Here is a 16,565-nt window from a genome sequence, read left to right on the forward strand (position 1 = left end):
TGGCAACCTGAAAGATTACAATCTAAGACTTATGATTCAGTGTTACTGGATTGCTCATAACTACTTATTGTTTTATGTGAAGACAAACCTTAACAAATGCTAAAGTCAAGCAGCTTGTTTGGTTTAAGTTTCTAATATTCAAACCTCTCAGTGACCAGGTCATAATTTCACATCACACAGTATGTAGGATCCATATACTAGCAGGACTTGTATTAGCTGTATATGCACAGTTATAGCACATTGTTGTGTTCTACATGACAAACTGACATTAACTGATGAAATAACTACAAACACTTCATAAACATCGTAAATCAAAACTTCAATCTACTCTGAAGGATGATGTTGTACCATGAATGGACCAGGTCACAAAATCAGAGGGATCCATGTCTGATTTTGGAGACTGCCTCCATGGTACATCACTCAGTACAAAATGGATGGATTTATTTCAACACCAAGAAGGTTAGGAAATCCAACTCATTCAATTATGAGTGATTATAAACTAACAAGCAAATATAGTTTCAGTCATTAGTGACCAAAAAACACATCTTAGAGTATACATGAAATGCAATGAATGGATTTTTGTCTCATCTATAGTCCTTGATGTAGTCCCAAGGTCACTGATGAAATAACTACAAACACTTCATAAACATCGTAAATCACAACTTCAATCTACTCTGAAGGATGATGTTGTACCATGAATGGACCAGGTCACAAAATCAGAGGGATCCATGTCTAATTTTGGAGACTGCCTCCATGGTACATCACTCAGTACAAAATGGATGGATTTATTTCAACACCAAGAAGGTTGGGAAATCCAGCTCATTCAATTCTGAGCGATTATAAACTAACAAGCAAATATAGTTTCAGTCATCAGTGACCAAAAAACACATCTTAGAGTATACATGAAATGCAATGAATGAATTTTTAAATAGTTAACCTGAAAGGGGTGGCGGGGGTCCATATACATTACAACTGTAAGAAAAAAATGAATCATAATTATAGCAGAGAAAGAAATACTTATCTTTTAATGGTGATTTTCATAGGGAGTCTGCTTCACATGTCAGTTGTCCTGTTCATGTCACATGATGAGGTCCAGTCCACATTTGCCAACAGGACAAAAGAGATATAAAAATTTAAGTTCATTCAACCACATTAAATTGGAATTTTGGAATGCAAAAGTTAATACCTGTAGAAGGTCAGTCCTGAACGTTTCAGGTCCTTCAAACAGGATTCATCTTCTCCATACTTGATAAACTATGGTACATATAATCCTAAACAGATCAGTCAGACACAAATTGAAGTCAACAGGTATAACAAAAGTCAGTGTAGTACAAACCTGAAGACATCCTGTGGCTGAGAACATCTTTCCTCAAGGGAGTTGGTTCAGTTGGACCACCCTACAGTCCAGGAGGACAGATTTCCAGAGCTTCTGTAGATCCAGCACCAACACCTGTGGGGCAGGGAATACTCAGGGTTTTTACTTATTTCATTGACTGATCTTGGCAAATTCAATGAGAACAGCATGGGTGAAGCCTCCACCACCCTGACCACAAGCTGTACACCAGTAAAAGGTCACATGCATTTAATTACACAAATAAAAACATATACAACCAAGCAGGGATTAGAATGGGAACTGCTCCTCCTCAGATGTGATCAGTCTGGCTCCTTGGGGGACAGGACCTGAACATAAATAACATGTTTTCTATACAGCAAAAAACTGAACATAAGGATTAGTATTTAGTACAATCCTTAAGACATCTAGTAGAAAAGAGGCAGGTCTGGATCATCTTAGCTGATTCCTGTCCAGGAAGGAGTTTCTCCCAGTTCCAGTCTCAGGTCTATTGGAGCAAAACACAAAATATACAGTATTAAAAGAAAAATAACAGAAGGACAAACTTGTATTTTAATAGTGCTTTTCATAGCCAGTCTGGATCACAAACAAGTTTACTTCACTGATGTTACCAGAGGTGCCCTGTCAATCACCCAGCCTCCAAACTATTCAGCTCACAGAACTTAACATTTTTAAAGGAGTTGTAAATATCAACTTAATCTTTCCCAAGTCTCTCACTGTTTCTTTCTTATTTTTAACGGTCTTCATCGGGAAGAGACTTCTGTTTTTCACGTCAGATGGTCCAAACACTGATCAGCTCCCAGTACACTATTGCAGATGGGTCCTGAAAAGAACAAACTCCTCCAAAAATGTTACACATAACTGACTCAGATATAAAAATACAAATATTCTCCAAGTTCCCTTCACATAAAGTCTGTAGTATCATTTACTTCAGATACCCTCTACTAGGGATTAAAGCCAACTCACCCACTTCTTTAAGTTGTGGCTAACCATAAATGAAGAATTGCTGGAGGAAGACATCTAAGACATCCACCTGCAGGAGGACTTGAGAACAGGGAAGAGGTCACAGGTAGGATATACCATTCAGGGGAAGGAAAAAAAAAATCTTAATCAAAGTACAGGGACAGCTCCTGTCCCAACAGACAAGTATGGAAAATAAAGGTTGAACAGAAATTGTAGTTGTCACAAACAGCATCAAATGACAACAAATGTCATCAGTTCATTACAATCAGTGACATCTACTCATTTTTATACAATAAAGCATAGCAAAAACAACAACAACAAAAAAAAAACACAAACATTGAATTAAAAACCACAAAAAAATTCAATAACTAAAACAGTGAAAATGAATTACAGTGTGACGACACACCAAACTCAAAAATCTCTGCCATTTATGTAAAAACCCATAAAAAAAAAAAACACAAAATAAGGTTACAAACAAGACAACAAATTCAATTTTTATGTAAGACACATGGAGACCCACAAAAACAAATCACAGTTTAAAAAAAAAAAAAACACACACAAACAAACATACAATCATTGTTATTTAATTCGAAATATTCTGTGAAGACCAGATTTATTTATTTTTAATCAGCAAAAACAGAACCACAAAAACAATAAAACCTGGTACAGACCTACAAATAAGTTATAAAATAACCACAGACAAAACAATATCTTCATTTTTTACTTAACCATCAAGAAGACAATTATAAAGTATTACCACATTTAAATGAATCATAGCAATACATTTCCCCTTAAAAAAAAAAAACATATATACACATATACAATGATTGTATATAGAATACAAAATCTGACAAAAAAAAAAAAAAAAGTCAAAACCTGTACAAAGCCACAGTCAAATAAAAATAAAAATTTAACATAAGAACCAAAATATAATTTGTCAAGATTCTGTAAAGACCCACAAACAACTGAACCGCAAAAATGAACAAACGTGAAAAACAATAATCAATGTTATGATGTAACACCAAAGTAGTAAAACAGACAAACATTGATGTGTTTGTAAGAAAAACTGTGAAGTCCCACAAATAAAGTATTTATTTCAGAGATCAAATACCCAGGATTTTTTCAATGTAAAAACCATAAACCAAAGACAAATCATTCATTTACATTTTTATACAAAAAAAAAAAAAAAACCACAGCAAAAACAACAATCTAAATCAAAACAATATCCACACTGTTAAGGTTTTCTTTAAATAATGCCAATCCACATAAAAACACCAATATCCAAACAGTTTACATTTAGTCACATTATGGATAAATTTTACACTTAAAGTTTAATGGCATTTCCACAACTCAAGCTCTGCACCCAACTGAAACAAAACCAAAGCAGCCAACAGCTAACAGGCTTCAGCTCAGGCCTGTAGGGGCACCACCTGGGCCACCTCTTCAACATGAGGCACCGAGTAGCCTACTTAACTAAATGAAGGCATTTCATTTGACCAAAACCAAAGAAGCTAACAGGCTTCAGCTCTAGGTGGACCTAACAGGAGTGTGGTCCCAACCACAAGGCCTAGCCTGCCATCTGACAACACCAAGGCCACAATAAAATATTAAAACAGAATCACAAAAAAAATAACAAAAATAACAAAACCAACAACACAGTTAATAATTCACAACACCACAAATCAACATACAAACTCAAAGAAAACAATGAGAACAGGGTTAGCATTAGCTTAACCCTAACCAAAGAAGCTAACCAGGTCAAACAAAAGAAGAAGTTGGTCAAAACACACAGAAAACAGAATGAAGAGGACAAATCTATCAGATAAAAGAACAGAAGAGAGGAATCAGCACATTACCTACCAGAACCCGCAGAGAGAACCTCACCAGTGAGCAGTCAGAGTGAGAACTGAGCCATTTGGAGGCCTTATATACTACACCTGGGTAAGGGGGAGGGGCTAAGAGACGAGCTAGGCTAGGGGAGGGGCTTAGGGATGAGCTGAGGAAACTAACTGAGATGTGTGTACAACCTTAACTACACTAAGAACTACACATAGAATTGTATTCTGGGATGTCTAAAATGACAACAAGGACTTAATATATATTTATATATATATATATATGTATGTATGTATGTATGTATGTATGTATGTATGTATGTATGGCTGTTTGAAGACGGATTAAAAATATGTCCACTAGAAAACCAAAACCTAAAAAACTACAGGGTCCACTTTATTGACCCAACATATTGAACATCTGTGTGATTGACAACATCACCACCCCTCCCTCTACCTCCCTAACCCATACGCTGGGTGGCCAATCAGCGCTCTCCAGGTCCCACTCCTCACATGCTACTTCAGGAGCTTTGGAAAATACAGTGTCAAACTCTACTTCAGCAGGTTTTAGTTATTTAAATGCCCTTTTCTTGTTCTTCTTCTTGTGTATTTTAGCCTCTTGTTGTGTCGGTAGTTCAGTGTCTGTGAACTGTTAGCTTTCTTAGTTTGGTCTGGCTGGACACTGTCAGCATTAGCAAAGTTGTGTTTACAGTGGAAACAGATAGTCAGAGGTATTAGTAATAGTAATTAACATGTCAACTGGTGACGTCAACACGTTCTTGTGTTGAGGAATATTTAGATAATAGTTTTCGTTAAAATAATTCAGACACATCCCAACATTACGTCATCCCAACATTACACAGTTCGGTGATAGAAACTGGAAGAGGAATTGTCGAAGGCTGCGAGAGTCAATGTTCATAACAGCCTGCAGAGGGTATTGTAGAGTATTGTTCTACAAATGAGGCAGATCAGGACAGACTTCTCCGTCTCATGGGATATGTGTTAATTTTTGTATTCGTTTCTGACCGTGGCAGGCCCAACAACAAATCTCATCTGAACATTCACTAACAAATCCCACCTTCTGATCCTCTTTGTAGACATAGACAAACATGATGTTATATAACATTTGTCTGGTAACCTGATAAACACGTTCATTTACTCAGGTCAGCTTGACCAGTTCTTGCCAGTCTCCTGTCTTCCTGTTATTCTGAGTTGTCCCTTACATATTATTTTACCATATTTCTCCACCACAAGGCCAGCAATGTAAAGCTAATATTATTGCAAATAGTATTCTCTATAGCAGGGGTCACCAGCTTCTTTGAAACAGAGAGCTACTTCAAGGACACATTAATTACAAAGAGTTATTTGTCTGATACAGACTTCCTGAACAATGTTATAATAATCAGTTCTGGGACATATAGAACCCATATGAATCATCAATGATCATTCCAAGTAGAACCGATTCAAAAAGCACAGTACAACAGTACCATTGTTAACTAGTTATATTTTCAGAACACACCCCTTAGGTAGGGCACCTTAGGTAGTCCACGGGGGCTAACACATGTCCCCAGGCACCACGTTGGTGACCCCTGCTATAGAGCATTATTTAGCATGGGGTGCTTGAGCTATAAATGACAAGGTCAAAATAATTTGCCTCTGCTTAAAAAGGTTAAATATGTTTATTTACCAGAATATTTTTATTCAGAACATTTAATAATTTAATCAATTATTTGATTTGTCCAAATCAAATATATCTATATATAAATATATATAGATATATACATCTCATCTAATAAATACCACATACTTGGCCCTGCAACAGTCAGTTGCAGCATATCTGCTGTTCACACAAGAATTTCCCCAGTGTGGGATCAATAAAGTTCATGAAATTAAAAAACAAAAAAGAAAAAACAATAAACATTGTGAAAAAAAAAAATTTTATTTACAAAAATATACATGGAGGTGGAGGTCTTCACTTGTTTGTACTGACCTGTGAAGAAATGAACATCAAAAGGACATTACAATACATTTGACAGAGGCTTTTATCCAAACAGACTTACAAGCTGAGTCAGTCAATCATCAACCAAATTACAGTCTGTTATATTCACCTTATCTTCAATCCTGTGACTCAGGTACCTTTGGTACCTGAGTCTAATCGAGTTGCCCGTTCTTTTAGGCAAAATTGCCTCCATGTCCTTCCATGTCCACTTTTGCCGGTTTTTTTGCAATTTTATAAAATTTAAAATTGTCCCATCCTCCTCCTCCGTGTAGAGTCTTCTGACTAGTAGAATAAAGGAACCAAAGTGTGTACTTAGTTACTGCACAGTTTACAAAAGGCAAAGACACAATAGTCTTTTGGCCAGTTCTGTCTCACCATTTCTGCCTGTTGGCGGGTGTTGGACTTCCGGCTTATATTTAATATAGGCACGGAAGTCCTCAACTGCTTCTAGCAGGGCCTGTTGAAGTTTAACAATGGCCTGAGACACAAATAAACATGAAAGGTCAAACACACATAGAAACAGTTAGATGTCCGTTTGAAGCCAATTCACCAGGAAAAACAACAACATTCACTGCCCAATGGAGACTCACTTCATTTGTTCGCTGCATCAATTGGCGGTTGGACTCTATTGAGCCCTGTCCTGTAGGCAGGGCTTGTGGTGGTGCATTCTCCTCCTGAATTACCTCAGGTTGGACATCAATAGCATCATCCTCAGCAGTCTAAACATGAACAGTTTGAACCAGAGGATAAATTCTGGGTAGAGTTAAACCACGGTGAGGACACTAAGTGGGAAACTGCTAACAAACGGCTAACAACGTGCTAACAACGTGCTAACAACGTGCTAACAACGAGCTAACATCCAGTCAAACAAAAAGTCCTCAAACCAACACTGTTGTCACATTAAACATAGTAAATAACAATAAAACTGCCCATAAAAAACATTTTAAAAAGTAACATTCAAGATTCAAGATGAATGAAACAAACGTCATCTACATAGAAAACACAGTCATCTTAACAGAAAGTGAGCAGAGCTTTGACTCCAAATGAAATCACTCTCGTCTCCTGCTTTCCAGTTTTGTAAATAGAATTTATAGTTAGTTACCAAAGTGTGTTAAACCAAAGTGTGGTGAACCATAAACTGTTATCTAAGTGTGTTAAATAATGGTCTGCTTGACAGGAGTAGGTACCCCTAAAAGGTTTTTTTTTCTATGTAGGTAAATAAAGGATGAGGTCTGTTTCTCATCAAGTATGGGAATCAGATGAACTTTGACCTGGGAGTAAAACTTAAACAAAAAAAAAAAAAACAAAAAAAAACCCCCCCGTACTTGTGAAACTTTCTCAATAAAAGGAGCTGCAGTCCTCATACACTTTGGGAATTAGGTGAGCCAACTCTGCGAAGCTGTTGGTCTCTCTGCTCCCTCCCGCAGCGAGTAAAAAGTACAACGTTGTCAGGTGTGGTTCTTTTCAGGTCATTCTATCTGCGGCAGTTAGATGACAACAGTGGTGACTGAATAACGTAATTTTCAGCACCAACAAGTTTACAGTGTCACAAAAAGTGAGAACCATTTCTGTTTAAACTAACAACCCTAAACACAATAATGGTAAAGTCTTAACCAAACAGTGACTTGCTGAGGTGTACACCCCTGTATATTCAGCCTTTAAGCCTCGTAATCTGTCTTTTTAAAAAAAAAAAAAAAAAAAAACATCCTCCCTACACTGTTGACTGACTGATATAAACAGACTGAATGACCTCTCCACAGCAGCTGCTTGTGGTCGTGAGCAGTTAACGAGTACTGGGTCACTGGATCTAAGTACCAGTATCTGCACAAACCATCAGAGCCTAAACCAACACTGTTATTGGTACATCCCTACTAGCACTAAGTGTAATGTGCTAATTATTCAAACCTTAAATAGATCTTCAGAATCTTTGGAAGCCATCTCCGACACTCCCAGCTCTCTCTGCTCTCCCCCCTCACTCCCATCATCCAACAGTGCCTGGGACACAGAAACTAAAAGAGAAAACAGAAAGACTTCATACATTTACTGAATGTATGATTGAAGTGGTGGCTCATGACAGGCACATAAAATACCTGGTGGACCAGTGGACACCTGAAGCTCAGCCACTGTGGTCTCACTGTGTCCTCTGGATCTCTGAGAAGGAGCCAAGTCATCTGTCGTGTCCTCATCACCAGAAGTTGGTTCAGTTACTAAAAAGGGAATAGTTTGGTAACTTTGTTACTTTAACATTGGAATTGAAAAAAAGCTTAAACTGACATTTTAACAATAGCTTAATATCATCCGATATTATCTGTAAGAATCCTTATCGGAAACTTGATTTCAGACTGAAATAAAGGATATGTAGAGAGAACGCCCTGTTCTTTTTATCATTTAAATAAATATTTTTCTCTGTTGGTTTTTAACAACATGAATGTTTGCTTTAACTAGCCATAGTCTATGGAAACAGAAGCACCAAGATTAAACCATGATCAAAACAGAAAAAATAACTGGTACCATGAGTCACAGGAAAAATGTCAGCAAAAATTTAAAAATTAAAAAAAAAAAAAATCCCAGGGTTCACGGTCTATACATGAAGCTTTGTCGACGTTACTGTAAGTCTAACCAAAATAATAAAAACTTCTTAAGTGGCTCAACCCACAGAGCCACACTTTGTTTATCAAAAAAGACATGGGAGGTTTTGAAAGCTCATAAGTTTAACACCTGATAAGGTTTAGATGCTGAACTAAATTGACTGAAGTTGGATTCGTATTGTGATGGCGTTGGCAGCCAGCCTTTTTTCAACGTAAACAAAATGAAAAAACTTCAACAGGTTTATGTTAATTACAGTCAGTGTCATGTTGACTAAAGAGCATGGCTGACAGAGGCCAATAACATACCTGTGGAAGTGAACAGTTCTGCATCTCCAGATATGGGTGTTTCATCAACTGTGGTGCACCCAGATGCACCACCTGGAGGCACCACTGGTGTGTGCAACTCCGTGTCTGGTGCCAGGCACGGGAAGCCCACCTCCAACCTGTCTTCAAAGTCCATCCATCTCTTTGTGGAGGCCTCTGGTAACATAACATACGAAACATAAAATTGAAGTCCACTTCAAAAAAATAAATCACTTTAAATAAATGAAAATAACTTTTCATAACTGAAAAATAAAGCATGGGATTAAAACAAAAAGTTGCGCAGTCACAGCACATTAGAAAACAGACCAATTGCAATAATAAATCTATCATTAAATGTGCATAATAATAAAAAGGTGATTCGGGCAAAATTAACAAAAAGTTTTCCTGACTCAGACCCAGTGTTGGTCAAGTTACTTGGAAACAGTAATTACTAAGGATGCACCAAATATTCAGCCACTGAAAAATTTTCGGCAGAAAATAGCTCAAAAATGCATTTTCCGTTTTCGGCCGAAACAGTAAAAAAAAAAAAAAAAAAAACTAGCAAAACTTTTCTTGTGGTACGAGGAAACATTGAATTACGAGTGCTCAACTGAGCTCCATTTCACCATCTCCTTCATGTCAATAATATGAATTTTTTCTTAATTATTATTATTTTATATTATTAATATATTTGTTTAAATCTATGTTTTTGATGTGTAGATGGGGGAAGTTAATTAGTAGTATATTTCTGGGAGGATGGAACAAATTAATTGGTTTTTAGTTATTTTGAATGGAGAAAAAAAAAAAAAAAAAAAAACAAACAATTGAGATACGAGTTGTTCTGTTGTGGAATGGATTAAACTCCTGTCCAAGGAGTCCACTGTATTTCAACACATCTGAGAAAGACCCACATATAGAGATTTGACAAACGTGTAATGCTGAAATTTTAAAAATCCTAAGAGGGGTGAGGGGTGGGGGTCTGTAAAGAATTCCTCCAGGTCAGGTTCAATTTCTCAGCTGAAATCCCACCAACATCCTGATGGTGGTGCTGACTGAGACCAGGAGCTCCCCGTGACCTTCACCCCACCGCATCATCCTAGCGTCTGTTCGGCTCAGATCTACATTACCACTCTACTTGATCCACCTTAGAAACATCATTCCTGAGATGAGGGAATAAAGCAGCACAGACGATAACTGATCCACAGTTGACCTCAGTGACCTTGTTTTGATGACCAGTAGGCCTGGACATTATCACTGAATGGACACAGAGGTGGAGTCAGGTTTACCTTGTGATTTTGGAGTTGATTTAATTTGATATTGTTGGAGTTTGAAAAAAATATAAATACAGTATATATTGTCATCATTATCGATTGTTTTTTATTCTTTGAAACATTCATATTAATTTATTCAATATCCTTGGTTTTACTGATGTCCAGTTCACAGTCAGAGTCATCAGTGACCTGGTACTGATGAGAACTGGAATAATCATTTCTTTGGGTGTTTATGGTTTCGACCAAGAGTTTTAATTTCGGTGCAGCCCTAGTTTTATTGGTTGAATACATTAGCAAAAGACTCGGTCAACGGAACATTTCAATCCAATCAAGGAACCAGATTCAATTTACATATATTTTAAAGTTGTACCTCCTGAACCAGGATAGCATAAGTATAAGATGTGTTTGCATTTTTTACTCACCGACAAGAAGTTGTCCACTAATATGGATGGGACCAGAACCGGCCTTTAGACGGAAAACTGTTGGGGTTGTGATGGTGAAACCACCGAGGAAAACCTGCAATGAGTTTGATTGGTAAATGAAAGTGAACTCCTTGTCATTGTGACACAGCACACCACTGCACACACCATCAAACCTGACCTCTGCTTTTAACCCATCATCACCACAGCCAGCAGGGGGCAGCAGTGTGTGGGGACAGTGCCATGCTAAGAGCACCTCAGTGGTAACTCAGCAGCTGGTGGACTCCAACCTGAAACCTTCCAGACCCAGGTCCACTTCCTTAACCACTGAGCCACCACTGGTCCCTAATCAGAGAAACCTCCAGTTCATAAGTCAATTCTCTCATCACACCTACAGTATTTTGAATAGAACACAATAACTTACACTGGGCAGAGTGGACCGCTGAAGAGAGACAAGAACTGTTTCCACTTTCTCGCCTCTTGTGTCCTGTCTTTCCACCGCCACTGTGTGGAGCTCATCTTTTGTGCTGGTATCCACACAAGCCTGCAGTCAAGGTAAAAGAACATTACACCTCTTTTATATAATAATCAAAGGATTAGCACTACAATGCGAATTAAAATTTTTTTTACCCAAATGTTTCATTGTTTCACCTTTAACCTCATGAGGTCACCTTTTTAATCACTCTCCATAACTTATCATATAATGTGAATAATTTAATATCATGGATATGGCGTACAGCAGTGGTCGCATACGCGATCGACTAGTCGATCTTTGAAGCATTCCCTGTCAATTCCAAAATAATAGAAACATATCAAATACTTTTTGTCTGATTAAAGTTCAGTTTTGCAAATTTCTCTCTCTGTCTGTCTCACTCACTCTCTTTAACAAATATGTCCTTGATAACAACATTCACAAACTGGTAGCAATCAATGATTAGGCCCCAGAAATGCGTACTGCGCGCTCTGGATTCATAGCGTTGTGCCACAATAACCTTTTTTTTTTTTGTTATACTTTCAATTGTTCAACCTCTTCAATTCCCTGATTTTGTTGCATTTTTTTTTTTAACGATATGATCCTACCTTCAGTGTCAGTTCCACTACAGGAGAACATAGACAGATGATGTGCTTACAAAATAATTTTATTTTTTCACCAGTGCAACTTTGATGAATCAATAGTCGCAACTGTTAAGTTTTGAAGCGTGTAGTTTCAGTCTAGTATCGTCCTTGTCCTACAAAAAATTAATTCAATACAAAAAAACAATCACATGTCAAAGGTGAAAAAATGTGAGAAATATGTACAATAGAAATGACTTGGTTGCATTTGCACTACTGCTCATTCATCCTGTGATCATACAAGTTAAATGACAATACTGTAAAAGCAGACAATACAGCAGGATGGATATGTTTCATGGCTGCAGTAACCTTCTCCATCAATCTAAACTAGTTGTCATCTTCCAGCTACCATGCTGGGTTACTTACCATCCTGAGATCCAGGGTATAGTTATGGTCACTGTCCTTGGGATTGAAAGTCACCGCTTTTCCTGCTTCCAGAACACATCCTGCAAAAAACAATTGCACAGTATATTGTTAAAAAATATATAATAATTAAATCCATGTAATGGCCTACGAAGGTCTATTAAACTTGTAACATAAATGCCGGCTAACCGGGTCAAACTTCTGTGGGATATGTTTGTTGTAACATCTATAAAGAGATACATGAAGAAGACATTTAAATCACGTAGGCTAATTCAGGGTAAAAAAAAACAAAACAAAAAAAAACAACAACAACAACAACAACAAAAAAAAAAAATGCTTCTACCAACACAGTGGAAATGCATTTCAATTCCACTCTGTCAGTAACCATGCACTGAATCCACATTATTATTGAATTATGATCAAAAACTGCTGCACTCAAACAAAGAAAGTCCTGGTCGACTAAAGCGGTGAAAACTAATGTAGAGGGGAACTGGGGGGGAGGGGGCAGAGCTTAGTAGTGTGGATGAAATGTATTAATGTGTTCATATTTTATAGAAGTATGCAACATACATAATCATGTTTTAAAAAGATCATAAGAGATGTGCTAAAACATACAACCAGCTTGAACATAAAATGCTGCTTAAAGGTAGAACTGAAAACATGCAGATGTAGAGAAGGAGCTGCGAGGTTGAGATAAAACCTAGGTTTGTTGTGAAATGAGGAGTACTTGGTGTGATGGGAAACAGAAACTTTTAGAATACAATTTGACAATGGCTGGATTCATAGTTAGAACACAAGGGCACAACAACAGCACCTGGGCGCGATAAGAACAGGATGAGAAACCAACGGTGTAGATGCAGTTGCCAAAAAGAATGTATGTCTGTGTGTAGAACAAATGAAGTCTGTATCGCTTGAGATGTACCACCTGGATGTGTGTGTCAATAAAACGAGCCTGAGTTTGTGGAGAGAGCAAAATTCAGCAGTCGACCCCCTGACTCGCCGCTGGATCCTCCCTGTGCACAGGCGAACTCGAGCAACAACTTTTGTCTTTTCTTTATACTTTGTGAAGGTTCTTGATCAACGAATCCGGGGTGGTAAAACCTTACCACAACAGTAGCCTCGTCAGCCTAACTTAATTATAAATAAACATGAAGACAGGTAGTTTATTTGCTTTATATTAAAGTGGTTTTAACCTTATTATTTTGGACTGAAATTGACTACACACTGGAGTCTGTCCAGTGTCCAGATGCATCACGTGCACCTGCGAACTATCATAGCACGGGGTTAGGAACCTCACGAAACAGATGTGGCCCTGTTGATGACTACATCCATTTCTCAGTTAAATTCTCAGTTAAATTTTGCTGATATTCAAGTAAAACGTTACAGAAATCAGGGTTAAAATAATTAAAAAAAAAAAAAAAAAAAAAAAAAAAAATTTTATTGCATTTCCTGCAGCAACATACTCTTTGCGTTGTGTTAAATATTTGCAGTAAAACCATCAGCTTGGTACGTCATCTTTTATTCTGGCATAAAGATAACAATGAAAATAAAGTCTGTCCAATTTGTAACAACACACGCATAAGTAAAAGGTAATGATTAAATTAATTAATGATAGACCTAACACGTGCCTAGCATACCTAGCATAAGGCCAGCAGCCGACTGCTGCTCCACGGGGTTCACCACTCCAATCAGCATGGGTGGTGCATTTAATGACCGAAAGGTAAATTAAGGTTGTTCTTACGTGGTGAGCATTAAACTGTTCTGTATGACAAGTGGAACCATATATTTATAACTGTTACACATTTTAATCCATACATTTGTTTCCGCTGAAGCCAATCACATCAAAACCATGAAGCACCAGAAGTCACATTTATGGTCAGAAGGATTCTGTGTTTTATTAAAAAGAAAAAGAAATAACACATTTAGTTGTGTTCCGAGTATGAAAAATAAGTACGGCTCTCACGGATATACACTTTAAAATATGTGACTTTTTTGGCTGTCTCCACTAAAAAGGTTTCCCGCACCTGTCCTAGCACGTGATTTCCGAAAACAAATACATTAACATACAAATACATTAGGTTTCAACAAAAGAACTCGCCAAAAATATTTAGATTTATTATTTTCGCCACGTTAAATTATTAAGACACCGTCATTTCGCTCTCCGCATGTCCTTGTACAGCGCAAGACCAAACACAGGAGCTCGGCTTTGCGGCCGAGACCCGAATAAACTATTAACTTAAAACCTTAACTCTTAAATACAAAAGGAAAGTCCAATTTAAGAAATAAAAACAATTATTCAACAAACCAGATCTAGACAAAGACAGGACGTACAAAATAAGGTATTTGGATGATAGGATGCTTAACATTCAGCGTGGATGTTACCGCCAAAACTAGACAGTATCGGGTTGTTGACCGGGCCTGACGCACTTTAGCCTCCTGCTACATACAAAGGACTAAGAACACTAAACTGTTCTCATTCCTTGTTACAAAGGCAGTACCTTTACTTGTAATTCTAGGACAACCGATTCAAAAATATGGTTCGATTTATCGGCAATGCCACGGGGAATATACACTAGTAAAGAGGAGACTTTGTAAAATCCACCAACCTACAGATGCACAAGGATAATCACACAAAGCGTGTTCTCTCACCGTAGATGACTGTCTGTAGCAACATTGTGTCTTGTGGTTAGTGAGTGAGCGACATTACGTCGCTGCTATTTATGCGTGCGTAATTGGCGCCACCTTGGGCAGCCCAAAACGGCAACTCCACTTGGACAAACTTCAGGACAGAATTTGCTAGGATGCCCGACCTGCGCACGCGCGAAAGCGAAGCGAGAATTAGCTGTCACTGTCCAATTTCAGTTGAGCATGTCGCAGATAATCAGTTACTTTTCAATAAATAATTTGCATAATATGTGATATCTTTATAATCTCTCTGACGGATTGATTGTTTATATTGTTTTCATTTGTTTGATGTTTCACATTTCAAAAATCCATCTTTGTGAAATGTAAAATGTTCTGTAACTTCTGCAATGCCAAATAAATAACATTAATCCCTCCATCCTATTTTATATTTCTATTTAAACAATAATTTGATTTACAACAATAGATTTGTACCTATTTGGATTTATGATGGCAGGTTTTCTGCTGATTGGCCTGGGCACCTTCCTGTTCCGTCGTGAAGAAAAGATGATGCTACAATTGGCAATCGACAAGCTCATCGCCCTGACTAACGGATGGGGCAGGGCCGCCAACACTCAGACTCAAGCGATTTGCGAGCTCAACCGCAAACTGGATGCGGTTTTCGAGCGCTCTCGCATACTGGATCAACTTGGAGAAGCTGGCGGATCGGCTCGGCTGAATCTGGCCACCAAATTCGGACATATTGAAGCAAGCCACCGGGAGACTCAGAGACACTCAAGGGCAGACTGAAGATTCCAGCGTCGCCCTGTCCCAAAACAATCTACTATCTTCATTGGCTCCCAGACATAACCGGCCTTCTCAAGGACAGTTATCTCTCTACTCTCCTGGATGTTTATGCAGACAAGATGCTCCGAGCCCCCCCCTCTGGGACACTCACCCTTACCCCTGATTCAACGCCTTCTTTGGCCCCTTACAGCCTCCCTCCCTCCCCTGTCGCGCTGTAACCCCCCGCCCCCAAACTCCCGCCCCACTCCCACATGTGCAGATGTTCTCGTCCTGTTATAATGTCCTTGATTGTGCTTTGTGCTGAGAGGTTTTTTCTAAATCCCACACTGCTCCCCCCCCCCACGGGGCCTAGTTTGGAGTTGTCTTTTTTTCCCTCCTCCTCCCTTCCTATCGTTTTTCAGTTGTTTTTCATCTTGGCCACTGAGAGTGGACGCTGGCATGTATGTTGCCGCTGCTCTCCGGGCATATGTGTTTTTTTGTTCTGTTTTTGTTTTGTTTTATGTACAGTGTCCTTGGGTGACTTGAAAGGCGCTTTTAAATAAAATGTATTATTATTATTATTAATAATGTACAGCTCAATGACAACCGGTGATGTGTCGTCCGTGAACGATTCGTTCAATATGAATTAATCTTTCTTATGACTCGGGAGCAACGAGGCTCTCACTGAGCGATTCGTTCAAAAGCTCAGTCGACAGGACCCTAAAGACTGGTTCACGATTCACTCAACTGTACGTCCGTCCTCAGGTCCACGTGACAACCAGGCCGATCAGGCTATGTGGCGAGCAGCAAACACTACAATTCGTTTTTGATTGATTGAAGTGTTTATTTCGAATATGAAAATCAAAAATACACATTGAAAGAACATTTTAACACTGGATATTGAATGCATCTTTGGAAAGGATAGAATTGTTCATACGGATCATTCTTTCGTTCA

At 38.2% G+C, this 16,565-nt stretch overlaps 1 protein-coding gene across 2 annotated transcripts; it reads right to left on the reverse strand.

The window, feature by feature from the left end:
* Positions 1–6,004: 6,004 nt before the first annotated feature.
* On the reverse strand, positions 6,005–15,005 carry LOC103395587 (nucleophosmin-like). Of its 2 annotated transcripts, XM_008333341.2 has the most exons (11): positions 14,852–15,004; positions 12,206–12,285; positions 11,151–11,270; positions 10,730–10,823; positions 9,040–9,213; positions 8,236–8,352; positions 8,051–8,154; positions 6,736–6,864; positions 6,521–6,623; positions 6,255–6,427; positions 6,005–6,136 (listed from the first exon to the last, which is right to left on the reverse strand). In XM_008333341.2, exons 1-11 carry the CDS (start codon positions 14,874–14,876, stop codon positions 6,119–6,121), a joined length of 1,137 nt encoding a protein of 378 aa, XP_008331563.1. In that variant the 5' UTR covers positions 14,877–15,004; the 3' UTR covers positions 6,005–6,118. The 2 variants fall into 2 exon arrangements, with proteins under 2 accessions (XP_008331563.1, XP_024921784.1); XM_025066016.1 differs by having other exon boundaries at positions 6,044–6,427; positions 14,852–15,005.
* Between the last annotated feature and the right edge of the window lie 1,560 nt (positions 15,006–16,565).

The sequence above is a fragment of the Cynoglossus semilaevis genome, chromosome 19 (assembly GCF_000523025.1).
Source record: "Cynoglossus semilaevis isolate Cse_v1.0 chromosome 19, Cse_v1.0, whole genome shotgun sequence".
Taxonomy (NCBI): Eukaryota; Metazoa; Chordata; class Actinopteri; order Pleuronectiformes; family Cynoglossidae; genus Cynoglossus; species Cynoglossus semilaevis.

Bases quoted from the DNA above. Each gene is read 5' to 3' on its own strand.
- LOC103395587 (XM_025066016.1), bottom strand. From the start codon at position 14,876: ATGTTGCTACAGACAGTCATCTACG. The intron at 11,271-12,205 runs GTAAGTAACCCA...CCTTGACTGCAG, and splicing joins ATACCCTGGATCTCAGGATG to GCTTGTGTGGATACCAGCAC. The intron at 6,624-6,735 runs GTGAGTCTCCAT...TTTGTGTCTCAG, and splicing joins TGATGCAGCGAACAAATGAA to GCCATTGTTAAACTTCAACA.